The sequence below is a fragment of the Mycteria americana genome, chromosome Z, assembly GCF_035582795.1.
Source record: "Mycteria americana isolate JAX WOST 10 ecotype Jacksonville Zoo and Gardens chromosome Z, USCA_MyAme_1.0, whole genome shotgun sequence".
Classification (NCBI taxonomy): Eukaryota; Metazoa; Chordata; class Aves; order Ciconiiformes; family Ciconiidae; genus Mycteria; species Mycteria americana.
In genome coordinates this window covers 1,738,905-1,759,901 of record NC_134396.1, presented here as the reverse complement: position 1 = coordinate 1,759,901, position 20,997 = coordinate 1,738,905, and the positions used below count along the sequence as shown (strand labels likewise).

Genomic DNA, 20,997 nt, shown 5'->3' with positions numbered 1-20,997 from the left:
ACCTCTTTTTCTAAAGAGATGCACACACAAATGGTTCCTGGTTTATGTGTGGGTGCATATTTGTGCAGTGTGGCTCTAGCCAGAGGCCTAAGTGAAAAAGGCAGAAACTAGAGAGTCGCAGAGCTGAATCTTTTTGAGGGTCTACAACACAAAGAGAGGCTACAACCACAGCTGACACCCCCTTCCCCATGCAGTTACCTGTGCTAGTGCTTTGTATCCAGTGGTTCCCACAACTCTTCAGTAGGGGCGATTAGCATCCTTTGGCCTCTTCAGCTGCACCTTCAGCCTCTTCATGCCAATCTGGAAGCCATTCATAGCCTGGATAGCAGCTTGGGCACTGGCAGGATTGTCAAAACTCACAAAACCTGTCAAAACATGAGGCAAGGCAGGGGGTTTAATGAGCTGAAGGGGGCCAAGGCACGTACATGCAACGACCACTGAGAATGAACATGGGGAAGGGGGTGAGGGTGGTGGGAGGGAGGGAGTAAGCAGGTAGGAGGGTGGGCGGGTAGGTAGGAGAGTGAGGAGAGGATGGTTGCCAATGGGGGACGAAGGGTAGGAGGGGTTGTTACAGATCAGTGTCCCAGGACGCAGTGCCTGGTCTGAGTGCCAGTTTGGACACAAGACTACGTGAAGCACAGGGATCCAAACGCTGGTGCCACAGTACCAGCACACACAAGATTTGGGTCACCTTTGAGCTGGGTGTCAGCAGATGTGATGTGTGGTCTCAAGGCCCTCTGTCTTGCTCTTTTCCCTCCATCATGACTGGGGTAAATCTCTAGACCCTCCTTCACTCACCAACATAACCTTTCCTTTGCTTTCCAATATTCACGATGAAGGGAACCTGACGTGCCTACTGCTACTTCCTTATTATGGCAATATAAGTAAAATGTGAATTTAATAAGTTCTCCATTATGGTATTCATTGGCATGAATTGTTTGATTGTTGGCCACTTAAGCAATGTGAGGAGCTTTATTACCTGGCAATTACTGCAGACTTTATGTTGACTCTGCAGTTGAGAAAGATGAACACTAGTGCTTTCCTAACCTGGTTTCCAGAAGTAGTCTCATACCTTGCCAGCAAATCATCCAATCAGCCATGGGGCACATCCAGCAGTAGAAACACCTTTAGTGACTGAATATTGTATCTACAGGCCACCTAAAATGACATTCTTTGCCTCAGTGGAAGACTTGCTCTCTGGGGCTCAGAAGAGCCAGGACAGGTCAGAACCACACAGGATGCAATTCATCTAACGTATTCAGCTCTGGGGAGGGTTTTTGGTGTAGGTTTATTTTTCTTCCTTCTTTTTTTAATGTTAGCTCCAGGAAAAGACCTCATTTGCTCAGATTGTATATGACTTTAGCTGGAGTGACCATGGGTCTGAGATATTAGTGAGGCAGGGGGCCATCACATTGTATAAGAATTGTCTCTGCTACCTTTGCCAGAAAAGTCCCTGTGTGCCAACAACATTTCTGAGCACAAACCCTGGGTAAGACTGTCTTGGACCAGCCTGCACTCCAGACAAAGCCATCTGTTTTCCCACCCCTGCAAAGCTCTGGCAGCACAAATCAGCCCTAGGAACCCAGTGTCTCTCAATAGGCAGACTGAAATGAAGAGACAGTTTGAGAGCCCCTCAAAATGCTAATGCTGAGCATTTGCTGCCAGGTATACACCTGCTCCTGACAACAGCACCAGGCATGGCTTACAGCCTTGGGCTGTACTGTGAGTGCATTCAGCCGCACCTCCTCCCTGGTCTAGTTCCTCCTCGAAAGCAAGTCTCACAGATGGCACAGGGTGGCTTGCATTTGACAAAGACACGCACACGCGTGCACGTATATGCAAGCACACCTTCTCGCTCTTGCATTAAAGCTGTAGTCCCTGCCTTTGGCTGATAACATAAGTTTACGAGAGGTCATAAAACCTATGGTCTTAGCCTCAAAGTGAGACAAGAGGTTTACTGAGTATGGCAGATGTGGTTTTAAGAGGGAGGTCCATGGAGCAAACAGGCATCCTTCTTCATCCTCCCCTCTTGAAGCCAAGGCTCCAAGTAACTGGCTGTCCATGCAGTTTTCCTGCTAACCACATAGATGAGGAGGTACCAACACTGCAGCTCTGAAGATGTGAGCAAAAGTGTTGCTCAAGCCTTACAGCAGTCATCAATCTCTAGACAGAAAACTGGAGAGTTATGGTAAGTAATGAGCTGGGGTATTATTCAATGGCAATAGATCTGCTTTTGCAATCACTTATTAGCCAGTAAGCACCTGGTAATGTTTCCAGTTTATATTTGACTAGTTGAATAATTTATCAGTCAACAAGGTCCTATGATTTGATCTCAGCAAAGCAACAAACTAAACACCTCCTGATTTCACCTGAGTTGATTCAGTCTTTACTGCTGGAAGGTCCCTTGGAAATGTTTTACTTGAGCTTCAACTTGTAATTTGCTGTCTAGCTACCTGACATCTTTGAATATAGGATGTAGTGAAAGCCAGTTCTTTTTAAAATCACCTCTGGATTGCTAATACTCCTGTCCAAGACCCATCAGCTACATCTATAATAGTAAATTAAAACTGTGCCGGGGAAGATCAGAGAAACTGGAACCCAATCATTGTACCACTGAACTTTTTTAAAAGGTCTTAGACATAGTTTTGGCTTGTGCATAACTCCAAACAATTCCTGGACAAAGTCTGAGTATTAGCACAGAACAGAGGCTGTTTTCAGTAGTTAGCTTGGATGTGGCCATAATGTTCTGGAAAGTAAGAGAATTTAATAGTTTGGGTGTGGGCCATTCTTTGCCAGCTGGCCCCAGTGCTGGGGCAAAGTGCCAGGTATGTTTACTTTACTAATATATACACAGCTACCAAATATCAAAGCTGAGTTGGCTGCAGCTGGATAATTGTTTATATCATGTCTTTAGAGAACCTAGCTTGCCTGTGAACTTTGATTTCTACTCTTGTAACTGATCCTGTTGCAATGTACCTCTTACTGACTAAATGTGCACGTTTAGAGTGTGTCTACATGTGCATCCATTTGTGAGCAAATCACCTTGGGATCCTAAAATAATCAGTGGAGGTCTAGCCAATATAGTCAGTGGAGTGTAGGACAGGATTTCTCTCTTTTTTCAGGACACTCCTAGCTGTGCTCAAATGAAACAAGTCCCACTGGCTGTGTAGCAGGGACCAGTGCTGACTGCAATGAAGGCAGGCGCCTAGCTTAAATCGAAGTACCTCTATTGTGGGATTTACTTGGTTCCGCAGTTGGGACTGACTTCTCAAGGTAAGATGTTGTTAACTGGCTAGTGCCTGGGTGAGTCACTCCCTAAAGTGATGCTAATTGCTGAATCAAACTCCTAATACATGTAAACTCCACCAGAAATGCTGCCAAGTATGATGGAAGTCTGCTATTTGTCTGCTTTTGCAAAGACTTAGACCTTTAGTTGGGCGATAAGCCCTGGTGCTGGGATGCTTATACAGTTGTACCTCTGCAAGAACCTTGCCTTTAGATAAGCTCACAAAACTACACTAGTTTTTATCATCACTTTGCTTTTGAGATGGAATGCTAAGGCCATTTCCTCATCCTGTGCAAAGCTGTAAATAATACAGCATTTTAACAAATGGGACTAATAAGAGAGATCAGAAGTGCATTTGCTCGCTATATTTCATTTAGACCAGATAATGAAGCTGGGAGTTGTACTCTGATGCTATTGGTATTAGTTGCCTACAGATTTGGACCAGATTTGGATTGTTTATTTTTTTCTCCTTAGTTGTGCTGATATCCACTGCTGTAATATAAAAATCTCCTCTGGCTAGCTGCTGAGGGTGGAGGGGCTGGTGTGGGAGGGCTGGGGAGAGAGAAAGAGGAGGGCAAATGGCAATAATTGTGCATTTTCCTTGTAAGCACATCCTAGGGACAGAGCAGCTAATTCCTCTAGCTTCATTTGACTGTTTTAGTTTCAGGGGGCTTGAAGTTGTTGGTGCATTCAGCTCTCCCCCTTCCTGTTATTTATGTGGAGTTGTATTTCATATTGTTGAAGGTATTTGGATGGATTCCAAAAAGAAGAAAAGCTATGGCTTATCCTGAGAGTTGAGATGTCACAGTGATAAGGGATAGGCAGATAGACAGTCAAGCTGTGCTAACAATATCATATTCCTTTCTCTTTTCAGGTCAAATACCTACTGGTAAATTATACAACTTTGTTGTTGTTGTTATGTGCACTATTGGCAGTTACCAGTCTTTGTTTCTCCACATCAATGTCAGCAGTGTTAATGGTGCTATGCCAGATTTAAACATGTATAACTAGGAACAGAATATATGTACTAGGAAAATAGCTTAAATACTTGCTTTCTGAATGGCTTTAATGTTTAAGCCCATGACTGTAGGGCTCAAAGTACTACAGCTGCTCAAGAAGCAATCCGTGTTTTGAACACCACCCCTGCATTGTCATCTACACTCTTGAAGGACAAAAGAGAAAGGGAGAGGTTAAAAAGCTTGAAGCTGTTCCTGTGCATCAGTTAATTAATAATCAGAGATATATATGTTCTGGTCTGAAGATGGTTGGTAGGAGGACAGGATTTTGTGATAAATCTATTTTATGGGGGGATGTTGGGTTTTTTTCTTTTTCTTTTTTTTTTTTTTTTTTTTTCCCCCAGGGATTATGTAAAAAGGCTGTTCTAATAGATGATTTATCAAAGTAGCAAAGAATGAAGAAATCTGCTAGTACTGCAGCTCAGGGCATCTAATCTTCCTGATTCTGCAGAGCATCTTCCAGGAAGGTACTGATGCTGGAGTCCATGGCTTGTGCTGGCCTGCTCTTTTCCTGCATGACTGGGCAGAAACTGGGGTAGAATCCTGGAGGGTGCTTTGGTTTCTCTCCATTTCTTCCACAGGAAGTCTTGGTAGTGGGGCATGCTGAGGGAGCTTCATGCCCTTCTCATGACACCAGCATGATCATTAATGGCTTTATGTAACTGATATTACCCAAGGGCTGTTTTTCTGTTTTAATCGGCTGAGATGATAAAGAAAGGAATTAGCAATCTATCTCAGAGTGCATTTGAAGACTCTTTTGCAACTGTAAACTTTTCATTCACAGTGAGTAGTGTCTCTGCATGGCCATGAATTAGTTTGTGCACTAAGTGCAGTCCTGAATGAGCACATCGTTAGATTCCCATGGATCCCTAATTGGTCTTTCTGAGTTTTCTGTTTCTCGTTGCATGCTGCAAGGAGAATTAGCGGTTAATGTGCAAAACAGCCTTTTGATGATCTGCTACCAGGTTAGAACAACATGTTGCCTCTCTTCAGCAGAAGCTTTCCTCTGGATGGAGCCCAATGCTTGGTAACTACACTGAGCATCCCCTAAATCAGAAGTCAAGATCATGGTGAATGACAGGTCCAGATGCAAGCTTTTGATCCAGACTCCTGAACTGGGGCAGATGGTCCTACAGCAGGTCCACTCATGTAACTAGGCTGGTCTCAGGCAATGGAAAGGAAAAGAGTAACCTCAAAGAAACAGGTATTTAACTTGTCTTAAAACTAAGAAGAGTTATTTGATCTATGTTACAGATGCTTGCTGCACGAAACTACCATCTCAGAGATCCACTTTGCAAGAGATTGCAACAGAAAAAAATAGACATTGGTGTTTATCAACTTCTTTAGGCCAGAGATATATTTTTCTGGTTCTGGCTGCCTGTGTATTTGTCTGACTGCCGTGAGGAAAGTTTTTTGGCATTTTTTGTCCCTCCAGTTATGAAAGTCACTAGCTAAGGAGAGGATCTCATTCTTCTGAACTTTTCCCTCTTGTCATTCAACCCATGTTCATCTCAGTAGAGGGAAATGAGAATAACAGAAGAGCAAGGATCTGCCTCTCTTCCTGTGGAAGGCAAATTCCCATGCGGGGAAAGAGGAGAAATGCCGTGCACATGGGCTGGGTACTAGCGCAGGAGAAGTCCATGCCCCATGCTTCCCTTGCGTCCAAAGTGCTGCTACCGGGACACAAGTGGGGGCCTTGGCCAGACTACTAAGATGGAGGAAGCTGCAGAAAGCACTGGCAATTGGTTAGACCAGAGGCCCTGCTGCTTTCCTTCTCCCAAGCATTTGAGTTAGTAATTAAGGAATTATTTATTAATATAATTGGTTTTTAGTATAATTGGTTATTACTATAACTGTCCCCTTAGCACATGGCTTCCTTGCTCTTGTTACTAACCAGTGAAGGGTGAGATCTAGGAATGTCAGGGAGGCATTTCCTGCTGGGAAGGCAGTGATAAGGTGTTCAAATCACAGGAGTCTTCTCCTCTGGGGGAAGGGTGCTGGGGAGGAGCTCCCGCCCTTCTCCCCCCATGTGGACCTGACCACCTACCCCTCAGCACTTCCATGCTACTTCAGTCAATTTCATTTCTAAGATTGCTCAGTTTCTCTTTCTCCATGTTTATTAGTCTTATCAGAGAATGGAGGTTTTCCTTTAATTGTCTTGCAAGGTCTTTACTTTGCTATGTTCTTTACAAGATGTACTAGCTGCTGTCTTGCAATTTTTTAGTGCTGTAAAGAATTTCAGGATACAATCTGTATGTAAGTAGCTCTATAATGTATGTGTGCATTGGAAGGTATTGTATTGTAAGGTGATTTATGGGTACTGGAATACTCAATAAAGGAGTACGTCTGCAGATCAAGGGCACAGCACTTCAGCTGTTTTCCGGTGTCTAATAGGGTTGGATGACTTTTTGGAATAGTTAACCTTCCATTGATGTTTAATCATGTCCAAGTGAGATCCGTCTATCCAGTTATCCATCCCATGCATCCATCCATCCATCCACCCATCTTTTTAATATATGAACAGTCAGTAACTGACGACTATGCTAAACAACTACTATTAAATATTTCACATCTGCAGGATGAGATAATTGGAACCTCAGAATATTTGAAGAATTGGCTCAGAAATTTGCTGAACCATTAATGTTCATTTTAGAAATTTATGGAATATTAGAAAACCTTCAAAGTGTTCCAGAAAAAAAAAATCTATTATTAATTTTTGAGGATGTAAACTAGCTGACCTAGTAAACGTAGTTAATCTTTCATAGGCCTAAGTAAAATTATGAAAATTTTGATATGAGATGATATGACAAAGAATTAAAAGATGTACAGTTAATACCAATCATCATGTTTTCATGGAAAATAACATCTATCAAATGAACCTGATTGCGTGAAATTACAAGTTTGGTTAATAAAGTAAGTTTTCATAGAATATGCTTAAACTTTTCTAGAGTATTTGAGAGAGCCCTTTTTTATAGAAAATGAAAGCAGCCCATATCAAACTTTTTAAAAATTGGATAATAGATAGACCACCAAAAAAATTGTAAATTGTGACTTACAATATTGAGGAGTTTCTAATAGGCTCCTTTAGGAGCATGCTGAAAGTTCTGTGCTATTCAGTTTCTCTGACATTACCTGGAAGACATCTAGAGTAATTACTGGTAAAATTTCCCAATCATACAAAAATGGTGAAGTGGTAAATCATGACAGAAGTAAGTCATGTTGGCCTGGTTCACTGCGTAGGCTGGACTCAGTTAAAGTTCATTTCTGTCACTCAGTTCATTTTAATCCAACCAAATGTAAAATTAAGTATCTGCAGGAAAAAGCAAGTGGGTCACTCATAAAAAGGGGAAATGCTCTCTAGAAAACAGTGCTTCTAACAAGAACATGCGTGTCATGATAACAGCCAAATACATGAGCTCTCAGGATTATGTTGAAATACTCAAACTCAGTACAGTCTTGGGATGAAGCCAGTCTCTGGGGAATATCCTCTAGAAGTAGCAAGGTGATGTTACCTCTGAGTATGGCTCAGGAAATCTTACATGAATTCTACATTTAGTTATGGTGATTTCTCCATAAAAAATAAGTTTTAAGAATTATTCAGAATTGCAAGAATAATTCTAGATCTGAAAAAGTAATGATGAGAGTTGCCACAGTTTGTCAAAAGTTAAAGGTTAAACAGTCTTCTGCCCATAGTCTATAAATAATTTCTATTAGAATTTGGTTTTTGTAATATAGAAAAAAAAAAAGAGCTTGATGATTTCTTCTGGATGGAAGCAGACGTCTGATAAATTTAAAATGGAAATAAGACACTGAGTCTGCATTTTTCAAATAGTGAAGGTAATTAACGATTTTGGAACATCTTGTTTAGCAATAGGGGTGGAGCACCTATCACATGAAATCTTGATTAAGAGATTTTCTAAAAGGGATGCTATGACTCAAGCAGAAGGTTTGAACCTGTCACATGAGCTGAGGTATCCGGCATATGTTATTTCAGAGTTCAGTCCAAAGGATCAGAACTGTCCCTTCTGATACTGCATATCTGTCTGTCTGTCTGTCTATTGTTTATTTCACATTTCAGATATTTAGAAAATCAGTTCTTGCCTACTAATCTGGCTTGGACTGTGGTAACAGTTATGGTAGAGGTGACAATTGATGTTAATGCCTTATAATAAATGGCCCCAAAGTGTGGGCTGTGGACCACTGAGACAGCTGACTGGTACTCGTTCTTCATCTTGCTTCCAGCTGAGAGAAACTGAACAGATGGGAAGGGGAGATTAAATGAAGAGTGAAAGTAGATGGCATGATTAACTTTCTCTAAAGGTCAGAACACCCAGTGCAGAAGGTAGCTTGAAATACACAAGCATCTTCCTTATGTCACCTTCCCGTATTCCTGTGTATGAAACTACTTCTATACATTGAGGCGGTGTGAGCTGGAATGTGCAGAGAAGTGGTCCCTGTTACTGTGCATAGTCAGTTGGATGCCTTCCAGATAGTGCCTCAAAGAAGCAGTTTGTTCTGTGAAGAAGGTTGAGGGCTGTAGATGCTGACCCTGAATATGGTGGTTCAAACCAAGAACTTTTCTTCCTATGAGTCTTCTCTTTCACAATCTGTTTGTTTTTTTTTTTAATACAGAAATTACTGTCATGACTCACACTGAAAGCACAAGGTTAAGATTCAAGATTAGATTAGGATTTGGACAGTTTAAATTACTGCATGGTCAGATCTAGGGTTTTGACTCCTACATACATCTGGAACCAGGCACCTGATCAGGACCAACTTTATCTAAAAAGAAAAAAAGAAGTAAAAATCTGATATAGAAAAACACCAGATTTCTCTTCCTAAGAAGGGAGCTAACACTAAAAGCTTCTCTTTTTCCTGTAAACAGAGCTTGTCTAAAGGATAAGCAACTATTTGTCTGATGCTGTGGACTCTGGTTCTACCCATTCTGCTACGTAGGAGTTGAAGTCATGCATGAATGGATGGAAGGATTGAAGGATTCAGGCTTCAGCCATTCTCTGGAGGCCCCATGAATCAAATATTGGACCAGTATACATATGTCTGATGTGAACAAGAAGCATTGTGGGTCTACTAAAAGAAGCATAATGTTCCAACCCAGATGATGATGATGATCTTCCTCACAAGGAACAAACTAGCCAGGGAGGAATCACTCATAGACCAATGGTATTTGGTCTTTTTTTGAATGATGATTAGAACTGGAGCAATTTCCTAACTGCTTTCAGAAATGGAGGGAACTCTTTTTGACTTGCTTTCTGAGCCTTCCTTGTAAATGTTTGATGTCACGATGTGTCAATATAAGGTTTCTGGGCAAAGTACATGGTTGGAAAAAGCAGATGAACTTTTGAGGAGAAAAATTCTTCTGCCACTGAAAAACCAGAAGCAAAGAATGAGCTTAGTGTAGGTTTTACACAAGTTATGAGTGGGATCTAAGTAGGTGCTCAGTTAAGGATGCACTGACAGTGTTGCTTAATCAAGATGAAGGCTATTTTTACACTTGTTTTGTTGGAGTTGTACAATATAAACAAGATGAAAATAACTACTGAAGCTCCCACCAGCCATGTCACAATCAATTTCTTATCTTAATCTTAATTTCTTTGCTCCCAGGTTCTCTCTTGGATCCCACTCAATTTGTGGGTTCTTGATAAAGAAGCTATATACGAACACTGCAGCTAATAAAATCACCAGTTGTCCTTCTTGTTCTGTAAGAGACAAGCATCATAAAAGGTGACCTTCTTTTAGATAATATTTCATAGTGGGGAAGTAAATGCCTTCCTGGGCTAATCAAGGAAAAAAACCCAAACAAACCAGGAAAACCAATCAGGAAGGTGCAGCGTGAATTGTACTAGTGACTATTTTTGTCAGTTCCCTCATGTCCCAGGGAGTGTCTGAAATAGATCCATTCTTGGTGTAACAATGTACAGAATCTCCGACCTTTCTCCTGCTGACCATTACTTAGATGGACAACTAATTGTCTCTCCATGTCGTTGGACACCTGATACCTCATTATGGGTAGATTGGGGCAACCCAATAGATGTAGAAAGACCTGAAGCTTCTCTTGTAGGTCAGTCTGGAAGTTTCTGTTCAGAAGCCAGAAGCAGTGATGAATAGATTTTGGCCATGCTTTTCAAACAAATACTTGACTGTCTATGGAGGCCACTGTGTGAAAACCAGCTAACAAAACTAAAAGTGAAATCAACAGGAAAAAAACTCCTCATATGCAGTGAGTCATGGGGAAGGAAAAAGAAAAGAGAAAATCTCTTAATATCTAGACCAGGAGGTTGTGAACTGGCACTGAACTATGCTGCGTACCAAGAGGAGAAAGGAAAGAGTTATACAAGTACATTTTAAGCTGGAAGATAACATACTTTACCAGATCCAACTAGCTGTTACATCTGTGGTCCTTTCAGTGTCAGTGTAAGACCTCTGTGTTTTCAACTACCCACAATGGACAGGGAGTTGATCAGCTGGCTTCTTTTGTCATCAAGATCAATGGGAATGAAACATCTTCATATTATAGTGTAGCTGCTGATAAATTCCTCTGGGTCTGCCAGCAGAGCATTCCTGATTAATGGTCTTCAAAAGAGTATCCTGAATCCTGGAGATCTCTGGGAAGAGCCTTCTTCAGTCCCTCAGAAGAGTTACATTCAGTCTGGGAGATTTGAATCATATCATAGATGGCCTAAAGCCTGATCTAATTCTGGCTTCTGGGGCTCCTGCCTGATGACCTGTCTGAACTCTTGATCCACCCTTGGTTGGGAAATGGGAAAATATGCTTATGTTTTAATTGGTGAAATAAGGACAGTAGAAATATTGCTGGAAAACACATTTATGAAAAGCCTGTGATTAGAAAAACTGAAGACCTGAGAAAAATCAGGATGGTTATTGATAATTTGGACAGGGATCTTAGTTTGAAAGGGGGGTGTGTAAAAATATGAGTCACCCCTAAAAATGTGGCTCTTGCAAAGTCCTAAAATCAAGAAGCAAAAATTCCTCCCTCATAAGCATTTTTAAAAGCCTGATAACACAATAATCCTTCTGGAGCCTGTTCAGCTGTTTCAGGAGATGCACAATGAGCAGGGTAAATACATTACAGTTTCTGGAAACCCTTCTAAAGAAGGGTTTTAAAAGGTAATTAGGGACCTATCTTTAGAACAATCATATAATTTTGCCTTTAAATGGTCAGAACACAATCAGATTTGTAGGTCATGTTACCAAAAATGGAAAAAACCTGCTGCCTGTGAAGTAGCCAAAGGTAGCAGTTGCTCATATACATGTTAGATGCACCTCCTCCCTTTTATAACAATGAAAATGCCTGGCTACCTATCAAAAGGACTGAAGCTCAGCTGGCAAAAGGGGCACAGTCCCACTGTCCCTAGGTTTTCCATGGGTTACATCACTGAGGATCTCATTAGACATGTGCTCTGGCCTGCAGGGAAGGCCAACAGCATCGTGAGCTCTATTAACAAGAGCACAGCCAGTCAATTAGGCATGTGATTACCCTTCTCCACTCAGCACTCATGAGACCACACCTGGACATCTAATTTTGGGCACCACCTCCCCCCAACATAGGAAAGACAGTGACAAAGTGGAGTGAGTTCAGCATATGGCCATCAAAATGGACAAGGGCTGGAGCACTTGCCCTGTGAGAGCAAGAAGACAGATAGTCTCTTCACAGCGGTGCATGGTAGGAGAATGAGAGACAAGGAACATAAATTGAAACAAGAGAGTTCCAGGATGGATATAAGGAAAAGCTTTTTCACCTTGAAGGCCAGCAACCATTGGAGCAGGTTGCCCAAATTCAAACCACTTTTTCAGTGTTTTTCATTGTTTTTAATAATTTGCAGATATACTTACTATTGCAGAAATATATATATAAAAATACATATATAATGTACATACCTATAAATATGTGATATATTACAGATCAAGACTGGGGAGAGTGGAGATGAGGTTTAATTTGCTTGGGGATTTGAGACAGATGAAACCAGAAATGGTTAAGGAATGTATACCTATTTCTATGGGGATCTGCAAGTTGTTACTGTGATGACAACCTTTGAAGGTGGCAATATATACTATTTGAAGATGTTAATCTCATCTGGGGATTTTTTTTGGTTTTGGTTTGCTTACTTGAAAAGGGAAGATATCACATGCATCAGTACATTAAAACAATGATAAGGTTGCAAAATGAAGCACTCGAATTAGAAATGCAAGAAATGATGTTACCAATAAAATTTTAATTCTGTATTGTTTTGTATATCCATTAAGGCATTGCTTCTAACCACACATTTCTGTATTTTTCTTTTTCATAGCATCCTTGTTTTAATTACTGTACACAATGAATAACATAACAGGGTGAGGAAAATGGCAATGTATCAGACTCATTATTGCAAGCGTTGGAATGTAGACAGTAAATAAGGAAGGGAAAGGATGGTTTCATAGTTGTACAACCAAATGCTGCCTTGGAGAACTGGAATTGATCCCTGTTTCTGCCATGACATCCCAGTTATGCTGGGTAAATCATATATCACAAAATTCCTTAATAAGATCTCCTAGGCTACTTTTTTACTAGTACATAAAATAGGTCAGGCTCTGAGTGCAATCTACATGCAATCTGCAATCTGAGTTGTATCTACATGACTAAACTCTCTTACCCCTCAAAAAAGGGTGGCCTTGACTATACTGCTGTCTAGGGACAGTCCCTGGCCCTTGTCACCACTGAGCCATGCCCAAGCAACGTCCAGCCATGCGTTAGTTGTCACGGCCCAGCTAGAGCCAGTGGCACACAAACATTAAAAAGATACGGATAGTTATGGCACAGTGTTTGAGCTGATATGCAAGGCCTCTTTAATTTGCCGGTGAAGATGAAGCTTTACTATGTGTTCCTCTTTTCTTGGTGCTCAGTGGGTGACCTGAGATTTCACTGGCGGAAAGGCTGCTGCCTGTACCTGCATCTGAAGAGAACATAAACGTAGCATGCCCTGCATTGTGCTAAATACTTTGAGAAAACAGGCAAACAGACTGATCAGGCTGATGGCATCTCAGATTAGGCATCCAAGATTAATAAATAGTTTTGAATATCTTTGTATGCCTCATCATCCCCTTGGTGAAATGAGGACACCATGAGCACTGTGAAAATGCTGTTACTTAGCTCTGTGAACCTCTCAAATGCTCTGCTGGGGAGGGCCTTAGGAAAACAGATGAGGAAATAATAATAAATTCATATTCATAGCAGGGTTTGAATATTGTGCGGGAAGGAAGGCCTGAGGCCAAGCGCAGAGCTGTGAGGATCTATTGAACAGCTGCTCAGTAACTAGCTAGCTGACAGACTTCAAAATGCTGAAGAGCAGTCCTGCGCAGTGAATGAGACAGGATAGATGGATATAAAGAAGTTGAAGATAGGTATGTGGGGGGACGGAGTGATGGTTGGACAGATTAATAGAGACTCATCCCTTCTACAGCTTGAATTCACCTTGCATAAGAGAGATCCTGGGAAAACAAAAATAAAGAAAGACAGATGCAATGGGTAGCCAAAATGCTGTGGTGGGTCTGCAGTCTCCCAAGAGTGGGATGTGGTAAGTCTGTGCTCTGCAGATCCATCACCCTGAGTTCAGAAATGGCCCTGCCGGTTGGAGGGGTCATTATTTCTGATTTCTGAACAGAAACTTCTGGACTGAATGAAAGCAGCATTAGAGACCCTCCTCTGGCATTTCTACACATGGACGTGTTCACATTTGAAACTGTAATATCCTTGGACCACATGTAGGACCAGTCGTGTATGATTCGAGTTCACTTACTCTGTCTAATGTCAAAGAGTTTTTAGAGGAGGTGGCAGTAAATAGCACACTGTGCAGGCACACGAGAGCCCAGTCAGGTTCTTTTTGGGTCCCACTGCTGATGGATTGATTTGAAGCCCAGAGCATTAAGTTTTTAATCTCACTAAAAACTCTTTTTTTGTCTTTTCTTGCTTCTCACATTAACTCTTAACATCGGCCATTTCTGTTAGTCACATAAATAGCTGTTTCCCATTTAAAGGTCATTAAATGAGTACCCACAAAGACCCTGCAGTAATGAGTTCCTTCATCTAATTATACTATGAGTAAAAACATTTAAAATGATTGTGTAAGTGTACATGTAAGTATATACAAACATATCCATAACTTTTAAACATATTCTGGATGGACTATGTCTGTCATTTGTGTGGAGAGATGGATAGAATAGTGATAGACACATGGACATACAGATAAATGGAAGATAGATTCTGCTAACATATTCTTGTCTAATAAATTGTTAAGCTACAAAAGAAAGCAGAAGTCCCTGTGTACAATGTATAGATTTTCTTTAATGTGAGTTATTGGGAAAAGACAGGGCTGTCCCTTTAACTGGAGAGCTGCAAACAGCTGTTCCTTATGCATACATGCTTGCTTGGTCTGAAAGTTTTGGTAAGTCAGTGCATAACTGACAGTTAGATTTATCTCCCCAATAAGCAATCAACATAATAAAGGAAAAATGCTTTCAGTGCACCTTTGAGAGTGCATCAGAAATTAATCTAAACATCAAATTAATTATAGTTCGTAAATGAATAGTGGCTCACAGCCCTAATACTTCTCCCGCTCCTCCTCCTCCCCCTGAAGCCTCCCCCAGCCAACTGCAATGGCTGGAGGTGCTGTGCAGTGAGTTTGATGAACAGCTCCTTCTCTTGATGAACAGCTCCTTCTCTTTCTTACTCACACAACTCTTTCCTTATCAGCTGGAGAAAAGTCCCATCCTTACTCTGAGGATCTGAAGTCTCAGAGCCTGGCTGCCTTAGAGTATAACAGGAAGTAGCTAGGAAATAATAAACTTTTGTGCCTCCTTCCTCTTTCCTCTGGGAGCCCTAAGCATCCCTCCAATGGTGTCCTTCTCTCCTTGGCTTACTTTCCAACAAAGCTGGACACCTCACAGATCTCTCCTTGGCTGCCTGTCTGTTCCGGGTCCTTCAGAGTGGAGAGGACCACAACAAACTAGTGCTGATCTGAACCGAAACATCCCAGGGGTCAGGCATGCTTAATGCATCTGGAAAATCATCCCCATATTGTCTCAGCTCAGGCACTTGAATTAGCAGCTTCTTCCATTACACTCTGAGCTTTGGTCTGTAGCCTGTAACTATACGGGAATGGCAATCTGATATTGTCCAGGGACTTGAAACAAAATGTATGGCTACTACATCATGCAAAGTAAAGGACGTAGCCTAATTCCATGGGTTATAAGGAGAAAGGCTTGGGTAGATATTTTTCTTAGGAAATTTGGAATCAAGTTAGAATTAAAAAGAAAAAAAGTCAAATTTAATCATAGTACTGGTAATAGCAGCAAGCAGAGCTCCAGCTCTCTCCCAAGTGCTTTCTAATAATTCCTCTATCTGGTGAGAATCTTCCTATTTACCAAAGGAAGAATCAGAAAAGAAATCCCAAAAAACTTTGAGCTGATAAATACCTCTCCTCATCCATAGATTCTAAAGCCCTATGCAAAGGAGTCAGTGTCTTGCTACAAGAGGGGGAACCCAAGGCACACACCCAGGTTGACTCATGATCACCCAGATGGGGCAGGAACACAGGACTGGAATTTCTTACCCTTACACCACCTTACTCCTGGACCTGCTCATTTCCCTGGATGAACTTAAGGAGAGCTGGGGTTTTTATTAAATGAGAAACCTCCAGATTTGGCAGGGTGTGTTGGAGGCACATTGTGAGCAGGTGCTGAGCAATATTTTTCTGATGTACCTCAGGGTCTGTTGTTCCACTCCTATGTCTTATGGAGTGCTGCCAATGCACTTTAGACCTGATCTGCAATGCCCCTGGTCCCAGTGCCCTGCATAGCTTTGCCAATGTCCTAGTCTCTTGATGTTTCCTTCTTCTTTCTGTTTCAGCTTCCAGGTGGAAACTCTAGACCATCACAACCTGCCTGCTGCCTTGCATCTCCCACTCCACCTTTCTGCCACCACACTGCAGTCTTGAACTGCCACAGTGTGTTTTTAATAACATGATACAAGCTCTACCCAACCCTCATCCCTTCTCCTGAGTCCAGTCACCCCTTCCTGTGTCCAGTCCTCATTCCTCACTGCTTTTCTCACCTTTAATCCCTCTCCTTTGGCTCCCCTGTTTCTTTTCATAAGCTAGGAACGAGAAGTTGTTTAGTAGGGAATAGAAATATTTAACAGTGAAGCTAATTAACTACTATGACCCTCATCAAGTGGTGTTATCTTCTCTCTTTCAGCAACTTCAGAATTTTTCCAAATCAGGTGGCCCACTAGCAACTTTTGAGTGGACTCCCTGCAGGAATCTGAAATGAAACTTGATGTCCATGTTGTACCAAGGGTCAAAGAAGATGTTTCCTTTAGGCCATATAAATCTATGGTCCTAAGAAGCCCTCACAGTTTGTAGTCAAAGCTATAATGGTCCTTGCTACGTTTAATGTGGGACATTGCAAAAAGGGGTGGGACATCTCTACTGCCAGTGTGAAAGTCCATCTGGAATGCATAGAAAAGGAGAAAACCATCCAGAAGTTGTGGTTGCTCACACCTGGGGTGTCAGACCATGTCCAGCTGAGTGGAGGGAAACCACTGTGTTTCTGTGGGCATAGGAGTGGTTCTTCACAGCATCCTGGAGTCATTGTCCCATGGGGAGAAACTGAAGCTGCCACACCAGCATGTATGGGGAACAAGCACGTGCCAAGGAGACAAATGTTGGGGACAAAAGGGAGGCATGGAGTAGAACTGGCCTGACAGTGTCTGCTGCTCGATGGCGTGCAAAGAGCTGGCAGATCCAGGTGCTCACTGCTCTCAGAAAGAGGTGACTGGAAGAATGAATTTCCAAGTGCACCAGTAAAGCAATTCCTCCAGCTTTAATTTATCTACATCTTATTTGACACCTTGGGGTAATCACTTGGCCTCTACTGCTCCATCCATGTCCTCGTTTTTCTAATTTCTGTCATGTCTTCCTAATTAATATTGCCCAAACCTATCCTTTTCTCTCTCTTCTCTGTTAAAACATTTTCCTAGAACGTGTCTGTCTGTATTTCACTAGTGTAAAATCTTCAAATGCCTTCTTAAAATGTGTCTTGTGCGACAACAGTGAGTGCTCCTGAAATTAGGACTGTATTGTAGCATCACCCTATGACAGAGGTAGAGTTAACTGTGTGTGGGCAGCATGAAGAAGGGCTCTTCTCACATTGACTGCTTGCCTTAGAAGCCTTAATAGTGTCATTTTACTAGAGTTTTCTTTTTGCCTTGTACACAAACTGGTCACATTTAAATTATCTGCATAACTGAGAGGGGAATTATCACCAGAAGCACTACAACCAATACATAGATATATTGCATGTCCTCTGACATTTAGGATACCCACACACAGAAGAACTTACACATATGCAGTGGGAAGGCGAGAGACCCAGTGCAGTCTCTGCTTTGCACAAAGACAAGATATATCTCCAGGGTCCTGCAGAAGTTGACGTTCAGGCTGTGACACTCTGTGCCTATGTGCAAGACATCCCAGGTCAGCCTGCTGTGAGAATGGGAGTCACTGTTTTCGAGGAGCATCTGATGAAGTGTAATTTTTCCCCGAGTGAGCCAATGATTCCTGCTGTGGCCCTGCCATTTCACTGGGAACGGACAGCATGTCCCAGTGAGGAGAAACATGCTGGCTGTTAAAAGAAGGACATGGGAAGAGGCTACAGGTATCAGCTGGGCATCGAGTGAAGGGCTAGCGGGAGAGGAGAGAGAAGGACAGAATGGTGAAGACCTGTGAAGGTGAAATGAATGATTTTGAATACAAGATGGTGGACAAGGCAGAGCCTGAGGAGAAACCCAAGGAGATGATGATATAGTTAGTGTGATGGAGGCTCAGGCCATGGGGATAGGTAGGATGTTGCTGAGTGGGAGGGAGAAGTGTGGTCTGCACTTGGACATATTACAGCTGTATAAGGATAGGGGAAAAAATAAAAGCCAGAGGTTTGAAAAATTGTAAGAGGAAAGAAAAGATTTTAGTCTAGCCTGGATACGTGCAGCAGAAGGAAAGTCTAAGGCAAAGAAGCCTCCCAATTGAAACGACTTTTTTAGTGAGAAGTCAGGGTTGTTTCTCAGGCAGTCTTACACACTACAGCAAGCAGTCCTGCTATGGAAAACAACAGACATATTTTGAGCACTTGAACATTTTATACATGAGATGGGTGTTTGCTGTACCATGCATTCCTCACTGCTCCTTGTCAGCCAGGAGGCTGTGGCCTCTGAATCAGGCAAGTTGAAGGCTTCATGACCACAGCGTGGTTTCTTCGGTGCGTGCAGGTGCTAAAGGTTTTCTGCAGGGTTGTGGACTCCAGAAACCAGTAGCAAGGTTTGTGGCTCCTCTTGCTTTCTTCCTAACTCCTATGGCTGCCCCTACACTATCCTGCCAGCAGTAGCCAAAGGAAATAACTTCCTGCTGGAAATGCAGGGGAAAATTTAGAGCCAAACAGAAAGGAATAAAAGTCCTATTTTGGGATGCTGCTCTACTGACTCACTCACTTTGGGCCAGCTGCTTACAGGTAGTCCAACAGGGAGACAAGAGCAGCAAATGAAGTATTTTCTGTTCCTACGGAAAAAAACATGGTGACATTTTTCTCCATAGAATTTTTTAAGTTTGTCTAAAGCAGGACTTCTTGACAATTTCTCGACAACCTGGGGCTAGGCTCTGTTACAGCAATTTACTTGGGATCTGCATAGCAGATACATTTTAAAAGGTCATATAATGGTGGAATACCTTTTTGGGGCCAGACAGAATTGTTCCCCCAGGCTACCAGTTGGAGAGCTCTAGCTGGGTTAAAAAAAAGTGAAACAGAATGCAAATACTATGTTTTTACATGTTTAGTTTTGGGAAATGTTTAAGAAGAAAAGGAAAGAGTTTTCTTACTTCCAAAGTTAACAAAACACCTTTTTTCCTTTAGGAAAAAGTAATTCTGTTTTTTTTTTTTCAAATTGACTTTCTGAACAAAAAATTATAATCAGCGCCAGCTTCAGTGGACTTAGCAAAACAAATGAAAGGCCTGATTTTCTGTAATACCCTCCACATTTTTACATTGCTCTAAAGTTGAAGGTCAGCAGGGTGGGAGGTTTTGAAGAGCAGTGTGACATATTTGTGATAATTAGCTACCTGTAATTCTGCTATTTCTGTCCTTCTGGAGGTGGTGCGCATGGCAGCATAGTCAACGTGTTTGAGACCAGCAGTCATAGCAGGCACTCAGCTCTACGGGAAAACAAGTTAAAGCCAGAGAAAACTGGGCCTTGACATCTGGGACCCAAAACTGACTGGACTTGGATACTTGTGTCTCAGAAGCTAATATAAGGTGACTAAGATCCACTAGCAATCTTTAATTCCTGCTTTTGCTTGCCTGTGTGCTTGAGTCTACACAACCACAAGGCACTGTCCTGCTTTCAGGCTGGAATATCCCACCATTAGTTCTGGAGGTTACTTTGTCAAACAAACTGATGTTTAGGTTCTCCCAGTAAGACTCAATGTTAAGAAAAATTTCTGCTAAGATCCCTCAATTCCTGCTCAGCTATCAACCATGACTTCACAGCACCTTGGAAGCAGCAATAAAGCCAGCCCCACAAGCCTGCCCCACAAGCTAGGTATGTGTTGCTGTCCAAAGGTCCATTTCTAACCTGTGGGTATCCTTGGAGCATTTGTTTTCAATGCCACTTAGAGCTGTGCTGGTCTGCTCATCTTGTTATGAGTTTTTATATGGTTAAAGCTCTGAAAAACAGGTGGGCTCTGGAGAGAATGGGGCTAGATCGTAATTTCTTATTTGAATTTCCCAACTGCCTCTTCACACTAAACTCTTTGTCCTTTATTCCTCTAGGGCTTGAGAGTGCAGCAACCCAATGACTACTGGTGAAGGGTAATGCTGTGTGCCCTCCCATCAGGGGGCAGGGCTCCTTCAATCAAAGGGGAAAATAGCCTGTTCAGACCCTCTGAATGGGCAGGAAGAACTGTGCATAGAAAAGGGGCACGAAAATCCTGGAAGCACTGTCTGACATGCATCATAGCTAGCAAGGGATGAGGTAAGAGTTTTGGGAGGTGGGCTGTCCAGGAGGGGAAAGGGGAAGGCAGCATGGAAGGAAAGCATAGTGTGGAGACTGAGAGTGGCTTTAAAATCAAATGAAACTCCAGTAAGTCTTAGCTCTGGAAGTTTGCCTGAGAGACAGAGTCCAGATCAGCTGCAAGTAATGGAAAAGAAAAGCAATAATTTGTCCCGTTGCACTTCTCAGGGAAGGTCTGCAAAGAACGCAGGATGGCGGAGAACCAGAAATTGCACATCCCAGTGGTGGCCACATGAATGGGGGAGATCCCGTGTCCACCAGGTGGGATGGGATCAAACGTGGCAAGGTCCCCATGCTGCCACGCTGCCAGAAAGGACCCTTCACAGCAACACCTTTGCAAACAGCGGGATCCCACTGAGACACCATGCACACATCACCACATGGCTGTTGGCTGGCTGAGCCCTCCCGTTGTGGGTGCAGCTCAGGGTGTCCCTAGCTGGTGGCTCCCAGGCAGTTGAGGCTGTGCTCTTTCCATGCTCCACCTGGTGGGGTTGAGCCAGCAGCAAGGCCAGAGCTGTGTGAGCATGGTACAGCTTTCGAACCCAGCCTCTTAGCATGGCCTGTCAGCT

The 20,997-nt window shown here is 42.4% G+C and overlaps 1 protein-coding gene across 47 annotated transcripts in view; it reads right to left on the bottom strand.

Annotated features, from left to right (window-relative positions):
• Window positions 1-237: 237 nt before the first annotated feature.
• Window positions 238-20,997, bottom strand: part of CELF4 (CUGBP Elav-like family member 4) — a 691,717-nt gene continuing 670,957 nt past the window's right edge. For all 47 annotated transcript variants that reach the window (XM_075526242.1, XM_075526266.1, XM_075526241.1 and 44 more), the window contains one exon: window positions 238-365. In XM_075526242.1, coding sequence (XP_075382357.1) covers window positions 238-365 — 128 coding nt within the window. The remainder of the gene's footprint in view (window positions 366-20,997) is intronic.